The following is a 26,009-nucleotide window of genomic DNA, read 5'->3' on the forward strand; positions in this document are numbered from 1 at the left end:
TCTGAAGTAAGCCAGAAGGAAAAACACCAATACAGTATACTAACGCATATATATGGAATTTAGAAAGATGGTAACGATAACCCTGTATACGAGACAGCAAAAGAGACACTGATGTATAGAACAGGCTTATGGACTCTGTGGGAGAGGGAGAGGGTGGGAAGATTTGGGAGAATGGCATTGAAACATGTGAAATGTCATGTATGAAACGAGATGCCAGTCCAGGTTCAATGCACGATGCTGGATGCTTGGGGCTGGTGCACTGGGACGACCCAGAGGGATGGTATGGGGAGGGAGGAGGGAGGAGGGTTCAGGATGGGGAACACATGAGAAATAAAGGAATAAAAAATTAAAAAAAAAAAAAAAAAGAATAAATACTCTCACCTCTGGGAGACATTAGGCCTCTGCTGTAACTCCTTAACTCTGCCCTCAGCAGGGCGGATGGGGACAGTAGTTAATTCATGTCTACAGAGCGGGTTCCAATAAAACTTGAGAAAAACGGACTGTGACTTGATTTGCCCATAGGCCCAAGTTCACCAACCCCTGTCCCAGGAGCTGGAGAAGGAGATGGAGCTACGGCAGGTTTAGTACACAGCTGGCAGCAGTGGGGCAGAGCCAGCTTCCATGGAGAAGCATTTAATGAGGCGGCTAATGAGCACTGAACCTGGCGGCTGCCTGGTTTTGCTGGAGAAACATCCCAGCTGCTTGCATGTACTGGTCCCACGGCAGTTTCAAGAGACATCCCCTTCCTCACCCAGATCTGCTTCAGTGGCCTGTCCATGTTCTAAAGTCCTTTCAGCATCTGTGCGGCGAGGGTGGATGGAACCTGAGGCGTGGAGGGGCTGAGGGCCTGTGTTAAGTGGCAGAGCTGTGTCAAGAGCCCAACTCTGACCTCAACTCCAAGTCTGACCCACTGAACGAGCCCCTCTTTCCAGGCAGGGCGGTGCCCAGAAAAACAGGCTTTTAATGTCCCCTGCCTCAACACGAAAGTAACTGAAGTGTTTCTCAGGGTTGTTCAGGGCTGCCATCAGAATCACCTGCCCCATCCGCCTCTCTGGGGGTGGGATCCAGCTGACCTTGACACATACCTCCTCCTCCGGCCCCTCAGGTGGCCCAAGACAGAGCCAGGGTCCAGGGCTTTGTGCAGAGAAGCCCTGGTGCCATGATACCCACAGCAGGCTTAAAGGAATAGACTTTATTAACCTAGCTTTCAAACACTAGAGGCTAAAATTCAGCTGAACTCTAACAATCTATTTACAGAGTGCTGTCCACAGACCAGGTGGGGTTGGGCCACTCTTCACCCATGACACAGAGGACGTTTATATACACCTGACCAAACCCTCAGTGACAGGATACCAGGCAGGAGGGCAGTAGGTCAACAGAGAGATGGACAGACAGACACAGACAGAGGCCGAGATGGTCGAGCGGCCCGCGGGCTGGCTCAGCGCTTCTTCAGGCTGTAGGCCAGGCTGCCAGGGACCCTGGGGCCCTGCAGGGGTGGCGAGTTCCACACGGCGGAGCTAGTGCGCTTATGGTAGCGGGGCTTGCTCTTCTGAAAGATTTCCTCCAAGTCCAGTTGGAGGAGGCTTCCGAAGAGGTCCAGAAGGTCTGGGGGCTGGTAATACTGGCGGATGACGGCCTGGCTGAGCTGGGTGCCTGCAGGGGCACATGAAGGGCTGGCTCACTGCCCTGGGTTCCCCCTGAGCCTCCTCCCGTCTCCCTGCCATCCCACAGAACCCCTGTCAACCTCTCCGCCTCATCACTCCCCCACCTCCTGCCACATCAACTCTCCTCAGAGTCTTCCTCCACAAAACAGCGATAACCCCTCACTACCCGCTCCTGCAGCCCTGCTCTGGCAGCTCACGTGAGCCAGGTACTCGGCCGAGGTCACTGCATGACCGCCTCATTGTGAGACCACCACGGCCACCTTGGTGAGACCTGCCCAAAGGCACACAGCTGGTGGCCGGCAGAGCTGGGGTCTGAAGACAAGTCCAGCTCGAGTAGCCATGCTCGACGGCCTTGATCGGCTACTCGTGACATCAACACTGCAGCCCCTATCATGTACAGTGCAGGCTGGGGCTGCTGGAGGCTCAGAGCCTAGAGTGAGGCTGAGGAGGAACCCAGGGGGTCAGGGTGGCAGAATGCGTGCCCAGCGCTTGCCTGGTACCAGGCCTTCCTGCACTAACGTGCTTCGTCATCAGTAGCCCTTCTCAGCTGGGTGCTCTCAGCACCCCCATTCCAGATGGGAAAACTGAGAGTTCAAGTGGGCTAGTCAAGGTCAACCACAATTAGCCTGCCATCCCAGCCACACTGACTCCTGCCAGCTGCCACCTCCAGAATGAGATGGAGTCAGATTCCAGTTACTGTGGGGTTTAGATGAGGTGAGACTCACAGGGCCTGTGGTCTGTAGAGGGCTGAGCTTCCGGGGCTCTGGGCCCTTCCTCCGGGGAGTGAGGCCCACCCCGCCCCCAGCTCAGCCAGCTCTGTGAGATGGGCACCCACTGGCCTCGCTCACTCCCACAGGCTTTGGACCCAGGCCTAAGGCACCTTCAAACTCACCCACACTCCCGTTTAGAGACGTGTAAACTTGGGGACCAATCCTGCTCAAGGGCCCCCATCTCCACCCCCAACTCCTGCCACCAGCTGGCCAGAACCCCTGCTCCAGCTCTTCATGCACGGCCAAAGCCCTGCTACCTCTGAGCTCTATTCCCATCCCAGGCAACATATTTGGGTCTATCTGGCCTGCTGGGTGGGGCTCCCAGGGGGAGGCCAGTCTGAGACGGAATACCCAGCACCACGCCTGCCAGCAGTCAGCCAGGATCTAACACATCTGCTGAGAATGGAGGCACCCACCACCGTAGATCTGGTCTACAGGTGAGCCCACTGGTCACAGGGCACCCACCCTTCCCAGGAGCGTCCAGAGGTCCGATGCAGAGTTGGCTCAAGACTCAAGCTGCCAGCCCATGAGCACAATGGGCTCCTGACACCCACAGCTGCTGAGCCCTCGGAGTCACAAGTGGGTACCTGCCCTCCTGGGGGGCTCCAGGCCCTGCTCACCTCGGGCCCAGCTGGGGATGGGCTTCCGGGGATGGGCCTCGTCATCGGTGGAGTCATCACTGTTTAGATCCATCCCGTAGTCATCCGCATTGATCTTGGGGGGGGCCCTGTGCCCCTGAGGGGTCATCTGATACGAGGTACAAGCTGGAGACTGGAAAAGATGAACATGGCTACTGGCTGCCCGCCCTGCATGCTGGCCTCTCCTGAAGCTGAGAAGCACCAGGCTCTGGCCACCTCCCCTCATTTCACAGGGAAAAGAAAGAAAAAGGTTCAGGGGTCGCTTTTTGATTGGGGGAAAAAAAAACCATGCCACATACATGACTCTTGTGTCTTCCTTTTTCATGTAAAAGTGTGTTACAAACGTTCTTCCGGGTCAGTGTGTGTGTGTGTGTATGTGTCCTTTGAATGGCTGCAGGGCGCTGCACTGGGAGCGCCATGGTTTGTAATTTAACCACCCGGTTCAGCGACCGTCCAAGTTTTCAGCATCCTAAACTATATTGCAACGAAAACCTTTCCTCACACTATATCCGTCTGTAACAGCATTAACAGCCTAAATGCTTGTCGGGAAGGGCTGATTAAAGAAACTCTGGTACCAACTAAGTGGAACACAGCCACCAAAGGAAATTAATAAATGGTGAAACAGGTGTGTACAATACATTAAACAAGCAAAAAAAGGAGGGGAAACAGGCGTGTACAACACATTAAACAAGCACAAAAAAGGAGGGGAAACAGGCGTGTACAACACATTAAACACGCAAAAAAAAAGGAGGGGAAACAGACGTGTACAACACATTAAACACGCAAAAAAAGGAGGGGAAACAGGCGTGTACAACACATTAAACAAGCAAAAAAAAGTAGGTGAAACAGGCGTGTACAACACATTAAACATGCAAAAAAAAAAGCAGGGAAACAGGTTGTGTACAATACATTAAACAAGCAAAAAAAAAGGAGGTGAAACAGGTGTGTACAATACATTAAACAAGCACAAAAAAGGAGGGGAAACAGGCGTGTACAACACATTAAACACGCAAAAAAAAAGGAGGAAAAGAAACAAATCAAGCTGCCAAAGGGTATGTGTTCTGGACTGAATGTTTGTATTCTTCTCCCACATTCCTATGATAAATCCTAATCCCCAGTGTGATGGTATCTGGAGGTGGGACCTTTGGGAGGCACAGCCCTCCTCAGTGGGTTCAGTTCCCTTAGAAAAGACCCCAGAGAGCGCCCTCTCCCCTCCAGCCATGTGAGGACACAGCAAGAAGACGGCCATCTGTGAACCAGAGGAGGCCCTCACCTGCCAGCGCCTTGACCCTGGACTTCCCAGTGCGTCTGCTGTTTAAGCCGCCCAGTCTAGGGTCATTTGTTGTAGCAGCACGAAGAGACTGAGACGGTATGTACAGTCTGGGCCCATTTAAAAAACTATACATATGTGTGCGTGAGAAAAAGTGTGTACAAAATATTTATGAATATTTAAATATAGAAAGAAATACACCAGACTTAGACTTTTCCTTTGAGGGCACCTTTCTTTTGCTTTGTATTCTTTTATAAAGTTCAACTTCTTTTTTTTTTTTTGAACTACTTTCTACTTTCAGAATAAAGAACAATACATATATCAAAAATAGTGGGAGGAGAAAAAAACACTTGGGCCAATTGTATCCTTCCTGTTTCTCATGAAGGAAAGTGAAGGTCGCTCAGTCGTGTTCAACTTTTTGCGACCCCATGGACTGTACAGTCCATGGAATTCTCCAGGCCAGAATACTGGAGTGGGTAGCCTTTCCCTTCTCCAGGGGATTTTCCCAACCCAGGGATCGAACCCAGGTCTCCCTCATTACAGGTGGATTCTTTACCAGTTGAGCCACAAGGGAAGCCCCCCTCTTTCTCATGGTCCTAATATACTCAGCCTGTGCCTCCAGCTCCTGGGAAGAGAATCATCAGAGACAGAGGGCCCTCTCCACCCTGACGCCCAGGGCTCACCTGCACGTCCACGGTCACATTCAGGCTATTGCTGGCAGCCGCGGCCTCCTTGGCCTTCTTCTCCTGTTCCTCCTGTAGCCGCTGCTCAGCCAGGCGCTGCTGCTCTTCCTGGGGCCCGGAGACAGCAGGAGGCAGGATGTCACAGATCAGGGGAGTGCACTCCCCTCCTCTGCGCCAACCCCAGCACAGCCAGGCGGGCACAGCAGCTCCTGCCCGAACCACTGGAGCCAGGTGGCCCCAGCCCAGAGCTCAGTGCAGAGCCCACGGGAGCCACACACCCAGCCCCCCGTTACCTTTCTCTTCTTCTCCTCCAGCTCCCGCTGCAGCCGCTCCTTCTGTAACCGCAAGGCCTTCTCTCTCTCCTGCAGCTCCCTGAGGACCAAGACAGAGCAGGTCAGGGCGGGAAGCCGAGCCCCTGTTCCGTCCCTGCCAGGGAAGCCAGGCCCCCTGGCCCACTGGAGGGGCGGGCACGCCAGCTGAGGGCCAGCAGCTACACTGGGGGCTGGCGTGCACACCCGACAGGGTGGGGGTGCTGGGCTTCGAGGCCACCAAGCTGGGCCCCCCTCCTCCACAGCCCTGCACCTCGCTCTTATCTGCCATACGATGGGAACTTAGCCCCTTTCCTCCAGAGTTGACGGGAGAGTGAAATGAGGTCTTCCGAGTCACTGCCACTCATCCTGACCGCAGGCCCACACCCGGGCCTGACGTGAAGCCGGGCGGGGCTGCTCACGGGCCACCTCCGTGTACTTGCTTGGATGACCCTGAACAAGTCACGGAACCTCTCTGAACCTGTATGCCCCTCTGGAGGTGGAGCTGCTGGTGTGCCGGCCACAGGTTTAAACAAGGAAATGGGTGGAAGGCGTGTAGCTGCCAACCATTACGACCACCAAACCATCGTCCGTCCCCTCGAAGCCCCTGGCGCTGCCCAGCACACATCCAATTCTAAAACCACACCAGCTACCACCCTCTGCTCCCTTCCTAGGCTTCTGTCTCTGACTCTGCCCACAGGTCAGAGGACACCTTTGTGCCAATCATCAAGCACGGGAGACAGCCCTGATGCAGTAAGCCCCCTGGCAGTGGACCCCCCACGCACGTGGACCCCCGACCAGGGGTACCCCACGTGGACACCTGATGTTTCCTAGGAAGTAGAGGCAGGGCCTGGGCTGAGGTCTGCCCGTGTGTTTACACAAGCACAGGCAGAGTTCTCTATGTCTACACACAGGCATAGGGCCCCATACAGCTCTGGGCCAACGGTGACTGGTTTATCCTCCCTGGCACCCCCAGGACCCAGCACAACCAGGCACAGGGATTGGCCTTGGATAAACAGCGGTGGAACTAAGTGTGGAAATCTTGCCTATCGCAGAGACCCCTGTCTCTGAAAGGGCTCATCCACCATGGTCCCCAATGGGGGTGGGGGGCAGCCAGGAAATGCTGATGGGGGGCAACCCAAGTCATCATCAGAACAGAGGAGCAGAGTGGTGGGCAAGAGCCAAGGACGCCAGAGGGCATCCTTCTTGGTGGGACGCTCCCACCCAAAGACCCTCAGCGACTGCTGAGAAATACTGGCTCGTCCTACAACCTCCCTGCCTCATGTCAGCTGAGAAAAAAACACACCAAAGGGCTCAGCTTATCCAGCTTGAGGCAGAATGAAGACAAAGTCCTGAGTGACTCTGCCCCGTACCCCTTGAATCTCCAGCAGCCAACACACCATGTTTGGGTGGTCTGCCTGGTTTGGAGCCAAGAGAAAAAAAGCCTCCCTGTTTTGCAAAGCATCAGTTTCTCAGTCATGTCTGACTCTCTGTGACCCCCATGGACTGCAGCCCACTAGGCTCCTCTGTCCACAGGGATTCTCCAGGCCAGAATACTGGAGTGGGTAGCCATTCCCTTTTCCAGGGGATCCTCCTGACCCAGGGATTGAACCCGGGTCTCCCGCACTGCAGGAAGATTCTTTCCCATCTGAGCCACCAGGGAAGGCTATAGGAAGAAGGGAAACCTTCTTTTCCAGACCCCCGAGTGAAGGTGGGAGCTGCCCCTGGGTCATGGCTACACCTGTGTCAACCACACGCACAGGAGGACAGTGTGGCCCCTGGGGGGCGGGCAGCCCGCGCGGCCGCTCACCTCTCGGCCTGCAGCCGCTCCTGCTCCCTCTTCCGCTCCTGCTCGCGCTGCTCTGCCAGCTGCCGCTCCTGCTCTCGCTGCTCCGCCAGCCTCCTGGCCTCGGCTGCCTTCCGCAGCCGCTCCTGCTCCTCCTCCCTCCTCTTCTGCAGCAGCTCCTGGTGCCGCCGCTCCTCTTCCTCCTGTCAACAGGGAGCGTGGTCAGGGCCCGCAGGCCAGCCTGGGCCGCAGGGGCCACAGAGCGTCCGGGGAGGAAGAGGGGCGTGAGCCCAGGACACCCCACCAAAGCCCCGTCCACAAGGAGCACCTGACCGGCCTGAGAGGCACCCCGCAACAACTTTTCCTGCTGCAGCATGTTTACAGACTGGAGCCAGACCCTGGACCTGGGGGACACCGGGCGGGTCACACGAGCCCTCTGGCCTGGTTTGTCCTCGTTGATAAAACATGGACAACAGTTATGCCCCCCCTCATGAGACTGCTGGGCTTATATACACGTCGCACTTAGAACAGTGGCTGGCGCTATGTAAACGCTTCGTGCGTTTCAGCCACTAGTCTTGCAACCCCCTAATGCCAGATTTGCATCCCCTAGAGTCACGAGCGACTGAACTGACTGACTGACTGACTGAGTCATAAGACTGAGGTCTCAGCAACAGGCAGGCCTGTAACTTATGTGCCGTGCTTAGTTGCTCAGCCGTGTCCGACTCTTTGTCCCCACGGACTGTAGTTCGCCAGGCTCCTCTGTCCATGGGGATTCTCCAGGCACGAATACTGGAGTGGGTTGCTCCTGACCCAGGGATCAAACCCAGGTCTCCCACATTGCAGGTGGATTCTTTACCATCTGAGCCACCAGGGAAGCCCTGTAATCTTAATCCTAATCCTCACAATAACCCTATCAAGTAGATACCACTGTTACCTGAAGGAAATGAAGCACAGAGAGGTCAAGGAACCCACCCAAGGTCACACAGCTAACAGGGCAGAAATGAAATTGGAAGTCTGGCTCCCGAGGCCATGGACTTAGCCCTCAAACTGCTGCCTCTGCAGAAAACACAAGGCAGGTCGCCGTCACCATCCCCATCTCCACAGCCTCTGCTGTAGCGCCTTCCGAGCTCGAGGCGACAAGATCCACCAGGATCAACCTGGTGCAGCGGCGCATGCCCAGCGGTCCTCGGGGTCCTGCGGACTCCCCCACCTCTTCCCTGCGGCCGCGCCCGGCGTTCGCACCTGCTGCAGCCACTTGAGCCTCCGCGCCTCCTCCTCCTGCTTCCTGCGCGCCTCCACCTCCTCCATCTTCTTAGCTGCTGCCTTCTTTCTGGCCTTCTCCTCTGCCAGCCGCTCCTCCTTGGCCTGCGGAGCCCATGCCCAGATGCCCGTCGGAACAGCCCCCTCACTCAGCCCTTTAGAGGGGGGCTCAGTACTCTGCGTGACGGATACTCCAAGTCCCCATGTATCTGGCTTGCTCTCACAGCCCCGGAGAGGGGGCAGCCAGGAGGCAGTCCTGCCAGGAGCGCAGGGCTGTGCTCGCTCCAGAGCAGACCTTCCACCCTCCACGTGGAACAGAATGCAGGGCCCATGACGGACAGGAAGATACGGGGCAGGAGACCAGTAAGGTCCCCATGGGTCCAGTCAACTGAGCTGCCGCCCACAGCCCAGGCCCGCACCTTCTCTGTCTTCTCGTCGATCTGAGCAAACTTCTGCTCGATCTGCTTCTTCTTCTCCTCCTTCATCTGCTCCACCCGCTCCCGGGCCTGTAGCACCTTGCGGAGGCGCTCCTCGCGCTTCCTGTGGGCACACAGGCTGGTCACGGGGGCCCAGCGAGGCTGGGTGGGCTGCAGGGCATGGGGGCACTTACAGCTTCACCTCCTCCAGCCGCCGGCGCTTGTCCTCCTCCACCTTCTGCCTGCGGAGCTGCTCGGCCTCCTCCTTCCGCCGCAGGTTCTCCAGGCGCTGCCGCTCCTTCTCCTGGGGTGGGGGGTAGGGAGTGAGCGAGCACAGCCTGGTGCTGGGCCAGGATGACCCCCAGACGTTGCCCTGGGACCCCCACAGCAACCCCCCCTCCCAACCCTGACAGACAGGCAGCAGCACCAGACTGCTTCTGAGAGTCAAAGTCACCCCAAACGGGCCTCCATTCCCACCCAGATGGAGGCCTGGGGCTTCGGTCTCTCTCCTGGGGGAATCCAAAGGCCTCCCAGGGGCCTGAGACACGCGTGCCCTCACCTGGGCCTGGTCAAGTCCTGGGCAACACAAAAGTCAGGCTCAACATTGGATGTATGTTCTGAGTCTAGATACGCAAAAAGTATATTTGAAAATAGAATGAAGAACGGGATTGGGAAGGGACAGAAAGGCAGTTTTTAAAGTTCCTGTTAATGTTCTATTTAAGGGGATGGGTGGGTGAAACTCAAAGTCGTTCAGTCCTGTCCGACTCTTTGCAACCCCATGGACTATACAGTCCATGGAATTCTCCAAGCCAGAATACTAGAGTGGGTAGCCGTTCTCTTCTCTAGAGGATCTTCCCAACCCAGGGATTGAACCCAGGTCTCCCGCATTGCAGGTGGATTCTTTACCAGCTGAGCCACAAGGGAAGCCCCTGGGTGGGTACGTGTATTAATTTTTTATTATATGTGTAATAACTTTATGACCGTACACACATAGTTTTGTGTGTATTAACTATTTCCTAACAGTTGAAAAAAAAAAGAAAAGATAATACTGCCATATGCTAACAGAGGTTTACTACAGGCTGCAGAGGTAGATGAGAGATGCCATGTTTTCTCTGTGCTTTTCACACTTCTTATGATATGGCTACATAATAATTTCAAAAACAACTTTTTAAAAGTATTAGTTGTTTCAGGGCTTCCCTAGTGGTTCAGTGATGAAGAATCTGCCTGTCAGTGCAGGGGACACGGGTTCAATCCCTGCACTATCACACCTGAAACTTTGAGAACTAAAGCCACAGGCCCCCTGCCAGATCCCAGCCTGACCGCTGACTGGTGCACCTGGACAGGTCCAAACAGCACTGTGAAGGCTTGGAAATCTGAACTGACGCTGGAACCACAGGCCACAGAAAGCAGGCTGGAACCACAGCCGGGACCAGCAGATTGCCACTAAAGTAAACAATAACATTCTCCATAAGATTTAAACAAGACCCAGTCTTCTAACATAGGGCTTCCCTGGTGGCTCAGACAGTAAAGAATCTGCCTGCAATGTGGGAGACCCAGGTTTGATCCCTGGGTCAGGAAGATCCCCTGGAGAAGGGAATGGCAGCCCACTCCAGTATTCTTGCCTGGAGAATTCCATGGACAGAGAAGCCTGGCAGGCTACAGCCCATGGGGTTGGAAAGAGTTGGATATGACTGAGCAACTTTAACTCACTCCTAACATCATATTCAAAATGTCCAGGATGCAATCCCAAATTACTCAGCATAAAAGAACCAGGGAAATCTTAACTTTCATGGGAAAAGACAATCAACAGACACCAATGCCAAGATGACATGTTGGAATTACCTGACAAAGACTTTAACGCAGCTATGACAAAAATGCTTTAATAAGTCATCAGAGGATTCTTAAGAAACTGGAAAAATAGAAACTCTCAGCAAGTAAAAGATCTAAAGAAGAATCAAATGGAAATTTTGGAACTAAAAATACAGTAACTGAAAAAAAAATTCAGTGGATGGACCCAACAGCAGAATGGAGAAAACCTGAAGATAAATCAATAAAAAGGATCCAGTCTAAGCACAGAAAGAAAAGATATTGAAGAAAACTTAACACAGCCTGAAGGAACTGTGGGATGACAACAAAAGGTTTATGAAATGCTGGGGAGAAAAAAAAAAAAAAAACGAACCTTGAAGAAATAATGGCTGAAAATGCCCAGAGCTGCTGAAAGATATAAATCTACAGATTAAAGTGAAGTGAAGTCGCTCAGTCGTGTCCGACTCTTTTCGACCCCATGGACTGTAGCCCACCAGGCTCCTCAGTCCATGAAATTTTCCAGGCAAGAGTACTGGAGTAGGTTCTCATTTCCTTCTCCAGGGGATCTTCCCAACCCAGGGATCAAACCTGGGTCTCCTGCACTGCAGGCAGATGCTTTACCATCTGAACCACCAGGGAAGCTGAGGTCATCAAAACTTAAACAGGATAAACCCAAGGAAACACATACCCAGCCAGAAAAGAATCAAACTGCTAATAACTTAATAATACAGGGCTTCCCTGATGACTGAGTGGTAAAGAATCCACCTGCCAATATAGGAGACATGGGTTTGATCCCTGGGCTGGGAGGATCCCGAGTGCTGTGGATCAGATAAGCCCACACGCCACAACAACTAAGCCTGTGCTCCAGAGCCCGGAACCCCGTAACTACTGAGCCCACGTGCCACAACTGCTGAGGCCCACGCACCTAGAGCCCATGCTCCACAATTAGAGAAGCCATGGCAATGAGAAGCCCGCGCGCCACAACTAGAGAGGAGCCCCCACCTGCCACAGGAGAAAAGCCTGCATGCCGCAACGAAGATCCAGCATAGCTTGAAAAAACAAAACAAACAAACAAAAAACCCACTTAATACAAAGGGAAAAAATCTGAAAAGCAAGCACCGGAAAAAAAGACACATTATCTAACAGGGAGCAATCATTTGACTGACATCAGAAAGTGTGGAGGCCAGACAGAAATGGCACATTTTAAGATTGCTAAAAGGAAAGAACTGTTACTTGAGAATTCCACTTATTCAGTGACAATATCCTTCATAAATGAACTTTCTCAAAGGAAAACTAGAGAATTTGCTGCCAGCAGACTTGTTCTCAAAAAATTGCTAAAGTGTGTTTTCCAGATGGAAGAGAAATGATAGCAGAAGAAAACATCAAAAATGCAGAACAGAAATGATTAACATCTGGGTAAATATCAACAGACTTCCTTTCCTCTCAAGTTTCTTTAAAATGTTTGACAGTTGAAAGCAAAAATTATTCTGCCAGGGCTGTCGATGTATGGAGATGAAACACGTAAGACAAGGTTCACACACAGCGGGGAGTCAAGGCGCCTACAGGTAACTGATAAGATACAGATGCTAAAGCGATTGTGAAAGTTAAGTATGTAATGGCTCAGAACAAACACCAAAAAAACACTCAAAATGATACAGTCCAAATCGTGGAAGACAAATTAAAATGGAATACTAAAAAATGTTCAAGGGACCCCCAAAAGAAGGCAAGAAAGGGAAACAGAAGGAAAAAAATAACGTAACAGCCGACAATAATAAAACAGTAGACTTAAATCCTTAAATCCAAACATACAACAAAATAAATCAAAGACACTGTTAGATTTTAAAAAGAAAAGACAAAACAAAACCACCATGACTCAACTATATGCTGTCTACCAGAAAGTGACTTCAAATGTAATGGCTGAGATGCCAATCTCAAGAGGTATCGCCTGTCATGATTCCCCTCGTGACTCTCAAAAAGCCAGAACTATAGTGATGGAGAACATGGGTTGTGGGTGGGGGAGAGAGTTTTGGGGGGTGGAATGGAACTGCTCTGCACCCCAATTGTGGCAGGGGGTTACATAACCTATACTTTCACAAAGTATAGATTTTACTGTATGATCATTTTTAACATAAATTTTACTGTAAAGTTTTTTTTAGAAGATGGAAAGAGAAATGGAAACAGAGATGACCCTGAGCCTAGGAGCCAGGCTGGAGGAGGACGCTGGCCTTCAGGAGGCCCCCCAGGGAAGGAGCGGATGGCCTTTTGCTCTCCAACCACCCAGACCCAGAGGAACCCAGCGAGAAGCCACCCGCCTGCTGGCCTGTGAGGAAGCAGCGGGGAAACAAAGGCCACGCGGCACCCAGAGCGCCCACCCTCGCTTCCTGCCCCACCCTCCCCATGCGCCAGACTCCCGCTCCCAGCAGGGCTCAGAAAAACAGGCTCTTGTCCTGAAGTTCAGGTGTTAGGGTTTCCAGTCCAGGTCACAGAATTTATCCTGTTGCACTGTGAATCTCACAGAAGGAAAACAAGAGTTACTTATGCCATAGAACCTGTGCTTCCTCTCTGCCCCAACCCTGAGAGGTGGGCTGCTCCCCAGAGGCCCCCGTCAAGGCCAGGGCAGAGAGCAGGAAGAATCCAAAAGCTTGCACAGCCCCTTCCGCCTCCAGGGGCCTCAACTGAGCAGCGTCTCTGCCGTTCATCAGACTACCACTCCGTGCCGAGCCCTGTGCTGACACACAGTACTCTCTGGTTCACTGGGTCTGCACGAATGGACCATTGTCTCCACACTTCATAGCCAAGGAAATGCAGGCCCAAAGGTTAGGAAACCAGTCCAAGGCCACAGAGACCTGTGTAGGTCCCTTGGTCTCTTTGAGGACTGTCCTACCCACCAGATGCCCCGTGCAGAGACCTGGGCTCCCCACAGCTGGGAAGGGCAGCTTCCTGGATCCCTTGGTCATCCCCACAGGCCCTGTGAGGCTCCAAGCAGTCTGGGTGGGGCACAGGTAGTTCCTTGTAGGAGGAACAAGCCCAGGGCTGGTTCACTGCTGTGGGCACAGATGCCCAGCAGGGCCCTGGCACAAAAACAGGTGCATAAGGATGCCCCGGCCCTGTCCACTCAGATGGGACCAACCTTCTTGCAGGAGAGGCACAAGTTCAGGGCCTGCCTGTCCAGCTGTGGGGAAGCCCCTTGACTGCCAAGCTGAGGCCCTAAGACCCTCGGCTGGAGGCAGAAAGCCCTCCTGGTAGGAGACCCTTTAAAGCTCCAGTGGACACTAAAGGACTGCGGGGACTGTAGCTCTGCAGCTGCGCAAGAGACCCCGGGAGCCAGGACCGTGGCCCAAGCCAGTCCCAGTGCCCTACGGCTCCTTGCACACGGCCGGTAGTCCAGCCTAGCTCTGGGACATCTGAGAAGAGAACAGCTCCTGTGGCTTTCTTTCTGAAGGGATGACACTGACCGTTCCAGAAAGTGTCACCCGGCGGACCCGGCCCTCCTTTCCCCGCACTGCCCTGCCCCTCAAGGCAGCAGCTTAGGTCTGCGACCCAGTAAATCTCGGTGGCCTGGGATCAGAGAAGCCTTGTCTGTTCTCTTCACAGCCCCAGACCCTGAGGATGAGCCCAGCAACAGGGAAGAGGCAGGGAGGGAGGCCGGAAGGAGGTGGCCGGCGGGGTGGGGGGACACTGCAAGATGCGGCCCCGGGGACAGGCTGCAGGCCACACCCCCTCTGCTGCCTGCTGCCTCAGGGAGGCTCTGAGACTCCTCCTCCCAGCCTGCCAGCACCTTGGCTTCACCTCCCTCCTTTGGCCCCCCTTAACGCTCCCACCAATGATGTTAGTGCCTCTACAGGTGCTGTCAGTTTCAGAGACGGGGCCACAGCGGATAAGTGCTGCGTGGAGCTAGGTTACGAAGGAGGGGAAGGCCTTACTTACAACGAAGCTGCTCTGTGGAGGAGAGGAGACAGGGAAAAAGCCAAGAGTTAATGCCAGGTTGGGGGAGACCTAGAAGGCAGACCACCCTCCTGGTGATGCCAGCAAGTCTGCTTGGGGCCTGCCCACCTCTCACCAGCGTCTCCGTCACCTCCTCTGGCATCACCCAGCCCTCATCCCCAGCAAATCAGTGTCCACATGTGTCCTTCACTTTAACTACTCAGGCCACCGGGAGGGAATGGTGTGTGTGTGGGGATGGACAGTCATGGTGGTGGCCGGCCCAGGCCAGTTCTGTAACTTCCTGGCCCAGGACCCAGGGCCTGGGAGGCCACCCGGAGCCGGCCAAGCCTTGAGGTGGCCAGGCAGAGCCCAAGGGGATGGGACAGTCCCCAGAGGCTAGAGCTGGCCCCTGACCAGTGGGCCAGGCCACAGCCTGCCTTGGCCCAGACCCTGGCAGCTCCTCACCTTGGGGTCCACACGCAGAGGAGTGTTGCGCTTGATGAAGGATTTCATGATGTTGCCATGGGGGGTTGAGGTCGGGGTCATGAGCATCTGGTTCCTCTGCACCGTGTGCAGGAAGGTCCGGAGGGGCCGCACCACCTGCAGACGGGACCAGAGTCAGGCCCCGGGGGCAGGACAGACAGACCAGGGTCAGACCTCAGGGGGCGGGACAGACAGACCACAGACAGACAGACCAGAGTCAGACCCCGGGGGCAGAACAGACAGACCAGGGTCAGACCCCGGGGGGTGGGACAGACAGACCAGGGTCAGACCCCGGGGGCAGGACAGACAGACCAGGGTCAGACCCCAGGGGGCGGGACAGACAGATCAGGGTCAGACCCCAGAGGGCGGGACAGACAGACCAGGGTCAGACCCCGGGGGCGGGGCAGGGGCGCAGAGGGAGGACAGACGTGCACTCACCTTGCTGGCAGGACAGGGCGGGGAGGGGGTCTTGCTCCTGGGGGGCTGCAGCTCCTCATCCTCCAGCTGCTGCTCTTCGTCCAGCTCATTCACCGCCTGCTTGTAGCTGCGCTTCCTCCTGCCGAGGCATGGAGGCAGCAGTGTCAGGGGGCCGGCCCTGGTGTCCTCCCCAGCGCCCCCGCCACGCCCCAGAAAAGGTGCCTCCCAGTGAACAGAACTGGGCCCAGCCCCCAAGACTCCAGCCTGAAAGGTACCGCAGAGGTGAGTCTCCCTGACTGACCCTCTGCTGCCTGGTCAGAGGAGGGGAAATGAACCAGTCTAAGGTCATGTGGCCAGGAAGATGGGGTCTGGGATTCCGTCACCCACCCCCAGGCCAGGCTCACCCCGCAACACGAAGCTGTCTCCTTTATTAAGTGAGAGCACCAGGCCCCACCTCTGCCGAGAGGAAACGCAGGTACCCACCCTCCCCAGCCAAGGACTCAGGGTTCATGCCCCTCTGGGTCCCTCTGAATGGTGGCCCGCATGCCCCTTCCCGGATGCAAACCTGACACTGTGGGGTGGCTCCTTGGGGCCATCTGCCTGGTCAGTCTCGGCCTCTGTGGAGAGAGCAGGTTCAGGGGGATGGCAGGGAGGGTGGGGAGGGGTCCAGGGAAGGGGCCCACAGGCAGCAGCCCTGGCAGGGGCAAAGCTCTCTTCCCAGCATATCTCGGGGTGGCCAGGGGCAGGAGCATCCGCCTTAGCACCGTCTGGTCCTGACATATCTTGGGACGTGCAGAGCCAGCATGCTGCCCCCAGTCCACAGAGCCCTTGTCCCCAGGCCTGGCCTCCGGGGTGAAAACAGTGAGACAGTCCCATCGAGGTGGCCCCAAGCATGTCCCACCTGCCTTTAATACTGAGAGCCCAGTTGTCCCCTCTCCCCAGCCTAACACTAACATGGGGTGACTTTCATGGGAAGAATTGGAAGCTGCTAGCTCTAACAGGCCCCTGGGCTGGCTTCAAAACCTGACCTCTCCGGCCCTTTCCGCTGGGGGTTGCACAGGGGTGGGAGTGGGGTGCTCCCGAGCAGGGTCAACATGTGGGGTGCGAGTCAGGTTTTGTTTCCCTGGCAAGAGAAGGGGCCGATCCCTCCCTTGGTTCTTCAACACTATTACAGTTTTACATTTCTATTTTTTGGGGGCGGCCACACCATGTGGCATGCAGGATCTTGGTTCCCCAGCCAGGGATTGAACCCATGCCCCCTGCAGTAGAAGTGTGGTGTCTTAGCCACTGGACTGTCAGGGAAGTCCCTCACAACACTCTCTACTCCAAAGGGTTCTGGCAGCGACCCCTGAGGTCTGTGGGGCTGGCGTGGCTGTTGTCCCTAACCCAGTCATGAAGCCAGGGAGCCACGTTCAAGCCCCCTCAGTTACTGCACTTTGAACCAGGGGAGCTGCGGGCGGGGCTCCAGAGCCCTCAGTGCTCCTGCCCTTTCAGCCGGGAGACCCAGAGGTGAGAAGTGAGCCAGCGGCAGACAAAACACAAGGCCATGTGCTCACACCCCAGCACCCAGCCCTCCCTGTTCCCCACCCTGGAGGGAGGCTCGAGGCTTTGACCTGGCATGTTCACAGTTACTGCCCTACTTCAGGTCCCCCCACCCCAGCCTCCTGGACCAACTGGCCACGGCCACCCAATTGCACCCAGCAGCAGCTTCAGCCAAAAGGTGGGAGATGAAACATGTAGACTCAAGGAGATTTCTGCACCCCAGGTCTCATGTACCCTCAGCCTGTCAGCCCAGAAACCCAGCCTTGCCCCTCTTTGGAGAGAAAGCCAGGCAGAGGCTACCAAGGCCTGCACAGCCCTGAGCGTCCCTCACCAGCAGGTCAGGAGACTCACCCTGCCACCCTTCACACTCACCCTGGCTGCTGGCTGCAGGCTGTGAGCTGGGTGGGCTAAGGGTGATGTTGGTGGTGCTGCGGAGCTGCAAGGCCCCGCCATTGTTCTTGGGGACCTAAGGGAAGAACCAAGGCTTCAGGAGTCTGCCCCTGGGACTCGGAGACCTCGAGCCCACCCCTCCCTGGCCTGCCCACTTACCTCTGGCTCGGCTGCCTCCTTAGGCTCAGCTTCCTTGCTGGGTTCCTCCTCTTTTGGGCTGGAAGCAGAGCAGGGGGCACTGTGGGACCCACCATGCCCAAGCCTCCCCATGGGAGCCCCTCTCCCCTGCCCTGGGGGAGCGAGCCAGGAGGGGTCCATCAGATGCCCCAGACTGGACTACAGCCCCACAGCCTCAGGCAGGCAGGGCAGCCAGAGCCACATGCTGGATGCTTTAAGTCTGCGGCCTGGGCAGACGAGGGGTGTTAGCTTCTGAGTCTGGCTTCACTTAGATCCCATCGGGGCCTGGGTTCTGGATGTCAGCCCTTTCCCAGCTCCCTGTCAACCTGGTTGGCCAGAATGAGCCACGTCTCATTGAGGTCTCTCCTCCATTCACCATGGGACCGGCAAAGCCAGTGGGTCTGCCCATCCCCAGCACCAACCCTCTGCTCCAGAGCACGGGCCGCGGGGGTTGGGGGACTGCGGTAGTTTCAGGGATGGCAGGACGTGGCCTCCTGGAAAAGGGGCGCTGGCCCCAAGCGCTGCCGGGGTATAAATGGAGCAGCTCCGATCCCCACGCCGCACACTCCAGGAGGAAGTGACTCCTCATGACTGTGCTGGCTCACCCTCAGGGCTTTGGATTTGACAACCTATGGAGCCCTGGCCCCAGGGTAAGGCTTGGAGGGGCCAGGGCTGACGAGGGATGTTGACAAGCAATGTGGGAAGACCTGGCACCGGTGGGGCACTTCCTGGTAAAACTGGGGCAGGGGCAGGGGGCAGTGGTGGGCCGCTCAGGAGTGGTTCCCAAGGAAAGGGAAGGCTCAGGCACAGGAAACGCCTTCACCCCGGGGGGCTCACCTGGAAAGGGCCTGCAGTGTGTGTGCCGGGCCAGCCCCGGGAAGGTCCCCAAGCCCCAGAACTCAACTCACCTGACTTTCTGGGGCACCTCAACATTCAGGAGCCTCTCCAGGTAACTGTGGCCTGACGGGAAAGTAAAGGGACAAAAAGACGCCCTCAGAACCGGCCTGGTCTGTCCAAGAAGTCCAGGGCAGCCAGGCTCTGCTGGGGGCTCGCTGCGTCTCTCTGCAGCAGACACCATCACCTGCTGACCCATCCCCTTCACTCGACTCAGACCCCCTCACCCCACAGACCCCTTCCTTCACTCGTCACAGGCCCCCTTACCCCGAAGACCCTCCCTTCACTAGTCATAGACCCCTCCCTTCACTAGTCACAGACCTCATTCATCGGCAGACCTCTCCCTTCACTAGTTACAGACCCCTTCACCCCACAGACCCCTCCCATCACTAGTCACAAACCCCTTCCACCCGCAGACCCCTCTCTTCACTAGTCACAGACCTCATTCACCTGCAGACCCCTCCCTTCACTAGTCAGACCCCTCCCTTCACTAGTCACAGACCCCCTCCACCCCACAGACCCCTCCCTTCACTAGTTACAGACCCCCTCACTCCACAGACCCCTCTCTTCACCCCACAGACCCCTGTCTTCACTAGTCACAGACCCCCTCGCCCCACAGACCCCTCCCTTCACTAGTCACAGACCCCCTCACCCCACAGACCCCTCTCTTCACTCCACAGACCCCTGTCTTGACTAGTCAGAGACCCCCTCACCCCACAGACCCCTGTCTTGACTAGTCAGAGACCCCCTCACCCCACAGACCCCTCTGTTCACCCCATAGACCCCTCTCTTCACCCCACAGACCCCTGTCTTCACTAGCCACAGACCCCCTCACCCCACAGACCCCTCCAATCACCCCACAGATCCCTCCCTTCACTAGTCACAGACCCCGCTCCACCTCCAGACCCCTCCCTTCACTAGTCACAGATCCCTTTACCCCACAGACCCCTCCCTTCACTAGTCACAGACCCCTTCACCTGCAGACTCCTCCCTTCACTAGTCAGACCCCTCCCTTCACTAGTCACAGACCCCCTCCACCCCACAGACCCCTCCCTTCACTAGTCACAGACCGCCTCCACCTGCAGACCCCTCCCTTCACTAGTCACAGACCCCCTCCACCCCACAGACCCCTCCCTTCACTAGTCACAGACCGCCTCCACCTGCAGACCCCTCCCTTCACTAGTCACAGACCCCCTCAGACCTCCTTACCCCAAGACCCCTCCCTTCACTAGTCATGGACCCCCTCACCCTACAGACCCCTCCCATCACTAGTCACAGACCCCCTCCACCTGCAGACCCCTCCCTTCACTAGTCCCGGACCCCCTCAGACCCCCTTACCCCAAGACCCCTCCCTTCACTAGTCATGGACCCCCTCACCCTACAGACCCCTCCCATCACTAGTCACAGACCCCCTCCACCCCGCAGACCCCTTCCTTCACTAGACACAGACCCCCTCCACCTGCAGACCCCTCCCTTCACTAGTCACAGACCCCTTCACCCCACAGACCCATCCCTTCACTAGTCACAGACCCCCTCCACCTGCAGACCCCTCCCTTCACTAGTCCTGGACCCCCTCAGACCCCCTTACCCCAAAACCCCTCCCTTCACTAGTCACAGACCCCTTTACCCCACAGACCCCTCCCTTCACTAGTCACAGGCCCCCACCACCCCGCAGACCCCTCCCTTCACTAGTCACAGACCCCCTCCACCTGCAGACCCCTCCCTTCACTAGTCACAGACCCCTCCCTTCACTAGTCACAGACCCCCTCCACCTGCAGACCCCTCCCTTCACTAGTCCCGGACCCCCTGAGAACCCCTCACCCTACAGACCCCTCCCTTCACTAGTCACGGAACCCCTCACCCTACAGACCCCTCCCATCACTAGTCACAGACCCCCTCCATCCTGCAGACCCCTCCCTTCACTAGTCACGGACCCCCTCACACCCCCTTATCCTAACCCCTGCCTTCACTAGTCATGGACCCCCTCACCCTACAGACCCCCTCCCATCACTAGTCACAGACCCCTCCACCCCACAGATCCCTCCCTTCACTAGACACAGACCCCCTCCACCTGCAGACCCCTCTCTTCACTAGTCACAGACCCCTTCACCCCACAGACCTGTCCCTTCACTAGTCACAGACCCCCTCCACCTGCAAACCCCTCTCTTCACTAGTCACAGACCCCCTCCACCTGCAGACCCCTCCCATCACTAGTCACAGACCCCCTCCACCTGCAGACCCCTCCCTCACTAGTCACAGACCCCCTCCACCTGCAGACCCCTCCCTCACTAGTCACAGACCCCCTCCACCTGCAGACCCCTCCCTCACTAGTCACAGACCACCCCCAACCTACAGACCCCTCCCATCACTAGTCACAGACCCCCTCCACCCGCAGACCCCTCCCTTCACTAGTCACAGATCCCCTCAGCCCACAGACCCCTCCCTTCACTAGTCACAGACCCCCTCAGCCCACAGACCCCTCCCTTCACTACCACAGGTCCTCCCCATCCTGTAGACCCCTCCCTTCACTAGACCCAGACCCCCTCCAACCCACAGACTTCTCCCCGTTCCCGGGGTGCATAGCCCTTCAGTCAGCACTCCCTTGACTCCTCACACCTTCCACAGAGCTGCTGCCTGAATGTCTCCTGCTACTCCATAGCTGGTAACAAGCCCCTCCAAGGACAAAGTTCACTGGGCTGGGAGTCTCTGGAGAGAGGGACAATGCCGGGCTTCGGGCCTCCACCTTCCAGCACAGGCTGAACACAAAGCCTCAGATGCATTCAGCAAACACACGTCGAGGGCCTACTATGCACCAGGCCCTGGGGACCCAAGAGAGCACACCAGACGGGCCACAAGCTGGTCTAGACAATCACCAGATAATCCTGTGGCTGACATGTGCATGTGTCACAACAGGAAAGAGGAGAGGACTTGGAAAGCCTATGATGGGGAGACAAGCTGGTCTGGAGGCTGGGAAGTGAAGTGCAAGAAAGCTGCAAAGGAGGGGCGGGGGGGATGTCTGGGCCAGTAGTTCTGAGTGTAGTCTGAGAGCTGAGGGCCCAAGAGTACTCTTTCGGGGGCACTCACAAGGTCTTAACTATTTTCACCATAATACCAAAACTGCAACTAAAGATCCCGCATGCTGCCACAAAGATCAAAGATCCCGCGTGGCCCAAGTAAGACGTGGCACAGTCAAATAAGTAAGCATTAAAAAAAAAAAAAAAAAAAAAAAACACCTCACAGCCAAATAAATAGTAAATAAAATATTTTTAAAATAAATAAACTCGGAGAAGGCACTGGCGACCCACTCCAGTACTCTTGCCTGGAAACTCCCATGGACGGAGGAGCCTGGTGGGCTGCAGTCGGACACGACTGAGCGACTTCACTTTCACTTTTCACTTTCATGCATTGGAGAAGGAAATGGCAACCCACTCCAGTGTTCTTGCCTGGAGAATCCCAGGGACGGGGGAGCCTGGTGGGCTGCTGTCTATGGGGTCACACAGAGTCGGACACGACTGACGTGACTTAGCAGCAGCAGCAGGTAAAATGTTAATGGGTAATTTGAGAGTAGGTGAATCAGCCACAACGGCCTAAACCATTGATGTCATCTTGGCATCACCGAAAGAACCACCAACCAGACTTAGATGCCTGTGTTCGAACAGAGCAGGAAGGACACGGCACCACTGGTGGAGCATTCTCATCCAGACAAAAACCTCGTGTGAATAGGCATTCTCTAGACTGTACTACTAACTGACAGGAAATGTGGAAGATAAACGATCTAAAGGACACAGAAAGAAAACATTCTTGAATCTAAAATGGGGTCTTTCTACTTGAAAAAAAAAAATGAACCAGTTTTCTGGAACAAATCAAAGGAATGAAAAGGAAACCAGGGTAATAATAGTGAGACATAAAAGACAAGGTGTGAAATCTAAAAGACAAATTAACAAACAAAACAGAAACATGAGTTATAGAGAGAGAGCCGGACAGGATGGGGTAGGAAAAGGAGAGAAATAGGTGAGGGAGATTGCAAGGAATCAATTTCCAGTTCAAAACTGAAGTGAGTCACAGATATAAGATGTACAGTGTGGGAAACAATCAATAATAATGTAACCTCTTTGTATCATGACATTAACAACTGTACTTATCACGCATTTTGAAATGTACAGAAACACTGAATCACTATATTGTGTAACAGGAAATGTTATATGATTCTGTTGCAGATAAAATATAACTCAAAAACAAACTCATAGAAAAAGAGAACAGATTTAGGGTTACCAGAGGCATGAGGTGGAGGGAGGGGGATGGAGGAAGGATGTCAAAAGGTACAAACTTCCAGCTACAAGATAGCTAAGTACTAGGGGTATAATGTACAAAATGATAAATATAATCCATGCTACTCATGTACAGTCAAAGCTATGGTTTCTCCAGTGGTCATATATGGATGTGAGAGTTGGACCATAAAGAAGGCTGAGCATCAAAGAATTGACACTTTTGAACCGTGATGTTGGAGAACACTCTTGAGAGTCCCTTGGACTGCAAGGAGATCAAACCAGTCAATCCTAAAGGAAAATAATCCTGAATATTCATTGAAAGGACTGTTGCTGAAGCTCCAATACTTTGGCCATCTGATGCAAAGAGCTGACTCACTGGAAAAGACCCTGATGCTGGGCAAGACTGAGGGCAGGAGGAGAAGGGGATGACAGAGGAAGAGATGGTTGGATGGCATCACCGACTCAATGGACATGAGTTTGGGTAAACTCTGGGAGTTGGTGATGGACAGGGAGGCCTGGCGTGCTGCGGTTCATGCGCAGGGGTCACAAAGAGTCAGACATGACTGAGCGACTGAACTGAACTGATCTCAATAAAATTAGGAAAAAAACTAAAAATAAATAAATAAACTTAAGTACATATCTTTTTAATACACTATGTCATAAAGTAGAATGTATGCAAAATGCCCTTGGGCTGCACAGCCAAATCTCTAAAAAGCACAGGGGTCTGAGGGCTCACCTGAACTGGTCCCACCCCCTCCCTTTTCTTTTTAAACAGAATGCTGTTTTTAAGTCAAAGAACAACTGACAACCTATGGCTCAACAAGCTTGGGTGTCTGGCAGATACTGTCTTAGAAATGAACAAAGGGAGCCTGTCCCTTCAAATCAAATGAACAGGATTTGTTGCCAAGAATAAAAAACTGAGCCCCACAAAAAGTCAAAACCGCCATGAACTTCACAGCTTCCTGATACCTAAAAACCTTTCTGATGAGACCAGAACACAAACGTGCTCCTTTAAGACAATATATAATAGAGTGTGTCAACACCTGGAAGATATGCGTAACTCCACACGCTTGAGAGTACGCACAAATTAATTGGAAGAAAAAAGAGAATACACAACAAAACGCTTTCTAAGTCCTCTTCCCTTTTCCAACTAGATTTCTGTGTGAGGCCAGATTTTCGTCACAGACTTGAACCCAAATAGCACAGTGCAACAGACTGAACGCAGCACCCAGCCGCCTTCTTCTAAGCCACCCATAAATGGGATTTACAACATGAGAACAATGCCAGTCTCCTCACCACATTTGTTTGGGAAACAGTTATTTTTAAAAAAAAAAAAAAGAAAGAAAAACTAACCTTAATAGGTTTGTTACTCTTAAAGTATTAAGTAACTACCCACAGATAAGAGTCCTCATAATCAAAAGCTCTCCTGAGGCCACAAATTGAGAGATGCCAGTCTAGGCAGAAGGAACAGCATCTGCAAAGGCCATGAGGCAGGAAGAAGCAGGCTTTGCGGAGCATCTGAGCCACGGGGGCATGGCCAGACGTTAAGGCAGAGGATGGGAGGCCGGAAGCAGGGACCTTCCTTCTGTGAGGTTTCCAGGTGGCTCAGACGATAGAGAATCTGTCTGCAGTGCAGTAGACCAGGGTTTGATCCCTGGGTTGGGAGGATCCCCTGGAGAAGGGAACGGCAACCCACTCCAGTATTCTTGCCTGGAAAATTTCATGGACAGAGGAGCCTGGCAGACTATAGTCCATGGGGTCGCAGAGTCAGACAGACTGAGCGACTTTTACTAGTGGGGAGGCAGGCCTGGGGGAGTTGGGTGGAGAACAGGGGCAGGCTCCTATTTGCGGTGTCCGCAGCCAGGAGACTCCTCCCACCCCCTGCCTCCCATCCCAGCTCAGGGCTTGCTGATGAGGGGGCTGAAAGGTGAGAAGACGCCCATGTGACCACACAGAAGTGTGCAAAGACTTCTCTGGAATGTTAAGTGCTGACTCAAGCCATTAGGGCTTTAGAACAGGTATGGTGGCAGGGCGAAGGCCTAGAGAGGGGCCGAGGGGCTGTTTCCCCATGCAGAGCTGGGCGGGGCACCTGGGGAGAAGCCCGGCCTGTAAAAGCCCTGCAGAAACCGGGGGCAGTGGCCCTGGCCCCACCCGACCACTTTAGAGACCACTTCTTTGCCCAGTGAAGTGTGGCCAACCGTGCTCCGTGCCAGGAGTTCAGGGGTTAATGCCTCCACCCAGCAGCCCCTCCCAAGGGCTCCACACTGGCTCCAGAGGCGCCAGTCCCGTTACTGGTGGCCCCTGCTGCAGGTGCTTCCTCTCCCTCCCATAGTAACAGGCTCTTCTCAAATCCTGACATTGAGGGCTGCTTCCGGGGAACCCAAACTAAGACCCCCACCTCTAAGCTGCCCACCCAGCTAAGTCCCAGGGCCCGGGTGTCAGGAAGGCCTCCAGGAAGCCCTCTCGCCCTTCCCTGCTCCACATCCTTGAGCGCCCTAGGAGGCTCAGCTAGGCCACTCCTCGGTTGAGCTGTAGGGACACAGGCTGACTGTGGTTTTATCATCTAGTTTTGTTTTGCATGAATGAGCTGTACCATACCCAACCACTAAGATGGGTCTTCTACCCACACTCAAGGCAGGCATTCTTACCATTTAACAGATGGGAAAACTGAGGTTCTGAGAAGGGTATGCCCCAGGTCCTGCAGGCTCTAGTGTCTCCAGGGCTTAACCACCTTGTCTGACTGTCTTCCTTCCATAGGACTGAAGCCCACCTGTGTTCAGGGCGGGGGCCAAGTTGTTCAGTCACTAAGTCATGTCCAACTTCTTTGCGACCCCATGGACTGCAGCCCACCAGGCTTCCCCTCCATGGGATTCCCCAGGCAAGAATACTGAAGTGGGTTGCCATTTCCTTCTCCAGGGAAAAGACTGGCTTAAGAGTATCCAGATGTCTGAACCAGAAGCGTGGGGAGGGCCTTGAGGGTCTCTCCCTGACCCTCCCTCTAGAATTCCAGGTCTGCTCTCCCCCTTGGGCCCAGGATGAGATTCACACCTAAGGAAATCCCCATCCCCAAGACAGGTCAGAACCATCTGGGCCCTTCTGAGAATCCAAGTATGGTCAGTGTGTCAGACCACAGGTCTGCATGGGCTGCTGGCTATGTGTCCCTGAGCCCCAGACCCTGGAGCAAGCCCTTCCCCAGGGAGGGAAGAAACTGGGCCAGGCCCTCACCTGCCTGATGCCCGCCCTGAGGTTTTCCACCTGGCCTCCTTGGCAAGTGGCCCGCCATCCTAGAAAGGACGAAACACAGGGGGCTCTA

General features: G+C 54.9%; 1 protein-coding gene across 3 annotated transcripts in view; it reads right to left on the reverse strand.

The window, feature by feature from the left end:
* Window positions 1-1,177: 1,177 nt before the first annotated feature.
* Window positions 1,178-26,009, reverse strand: part of INCENP (inner centromere protein) — a 46,542-nt gene continuing 21,710 nt past the window's right edge. For 2 of the 3 annotated variants that reach the window (XM_086383511.1, XM_086383510.1), the window contains exons 5-18: window positions 18,443-18,494; window positions 17,517-17,574; window positions 17,340-17,433; window positions 15,991-16,042; window positions 15,447-15,564; window positions 14,991-15,125; window positions 8,990-9,099; window positions 8,799-8,919; window positions 8,362-8,484; window positions 7,144-7,322; window positions 5,319-5,397; window positions 5,026-5,133; window positions 3,055-3,205; window positions 1,178-1,653 (exon numbers count right to left, since the gene is read on the reverse strand). In XM_086383511.1, coding sequence (XP_086239637.1) covers window positions 1,439-1,653; window positions 3,055-3,205; window positions 5,026-5,133; window positions 5,319-5,397; window positions 7,144-7,322; window positions 8,362-8,484; window positions 8,799-8,919; window positions 8,990-9,099; window positions 14,991-15,125; window positions 15,447-15,564; window positions 15,991-16,042; window positions 17,340-17,433; window positions 17,517-17,574; window positions 18,443-18,494 — 1,595 coding nt within the window. In that variant the 3' untranslated portion in view covers window positions 1,178-1,438. Of the gene's footprint in view, window positions 1,654-3,054; window positions 3,206-5,025; window positions 5,134-5,318; window positions 5,398-7,143; window positions 7,323-8,361; window positions 8,485-8,798; window positions 8,920-8,989; window positions 9,100-14,386; window positions 14,541-14,990; window positions 15,126-15,446; window positions 15,565-15,990; window positions 16,043-17,339; window positions 17,434-17,516; window positions 17,575-18,442; window positions 18,495-26,009 lie in introns of those variants that run through there. The other variant, XM_086383512.1, reaches the window with a different exon arrangement.

Source organism: Bos grunniens, chromosome 29 (assembly GCF_055505025.1).
Source record: "Bos grunniens cultivar Pamir isolate PY7600 chromosome 29, Bosgru_T2T1.0, whole genome shotgun sequence".
Lineage (NCBI taxonomy): Eukaryota > Metazoa > Chordata > Mammalia > Artiodactyla > Bovidae > Bos > Bos grunniens.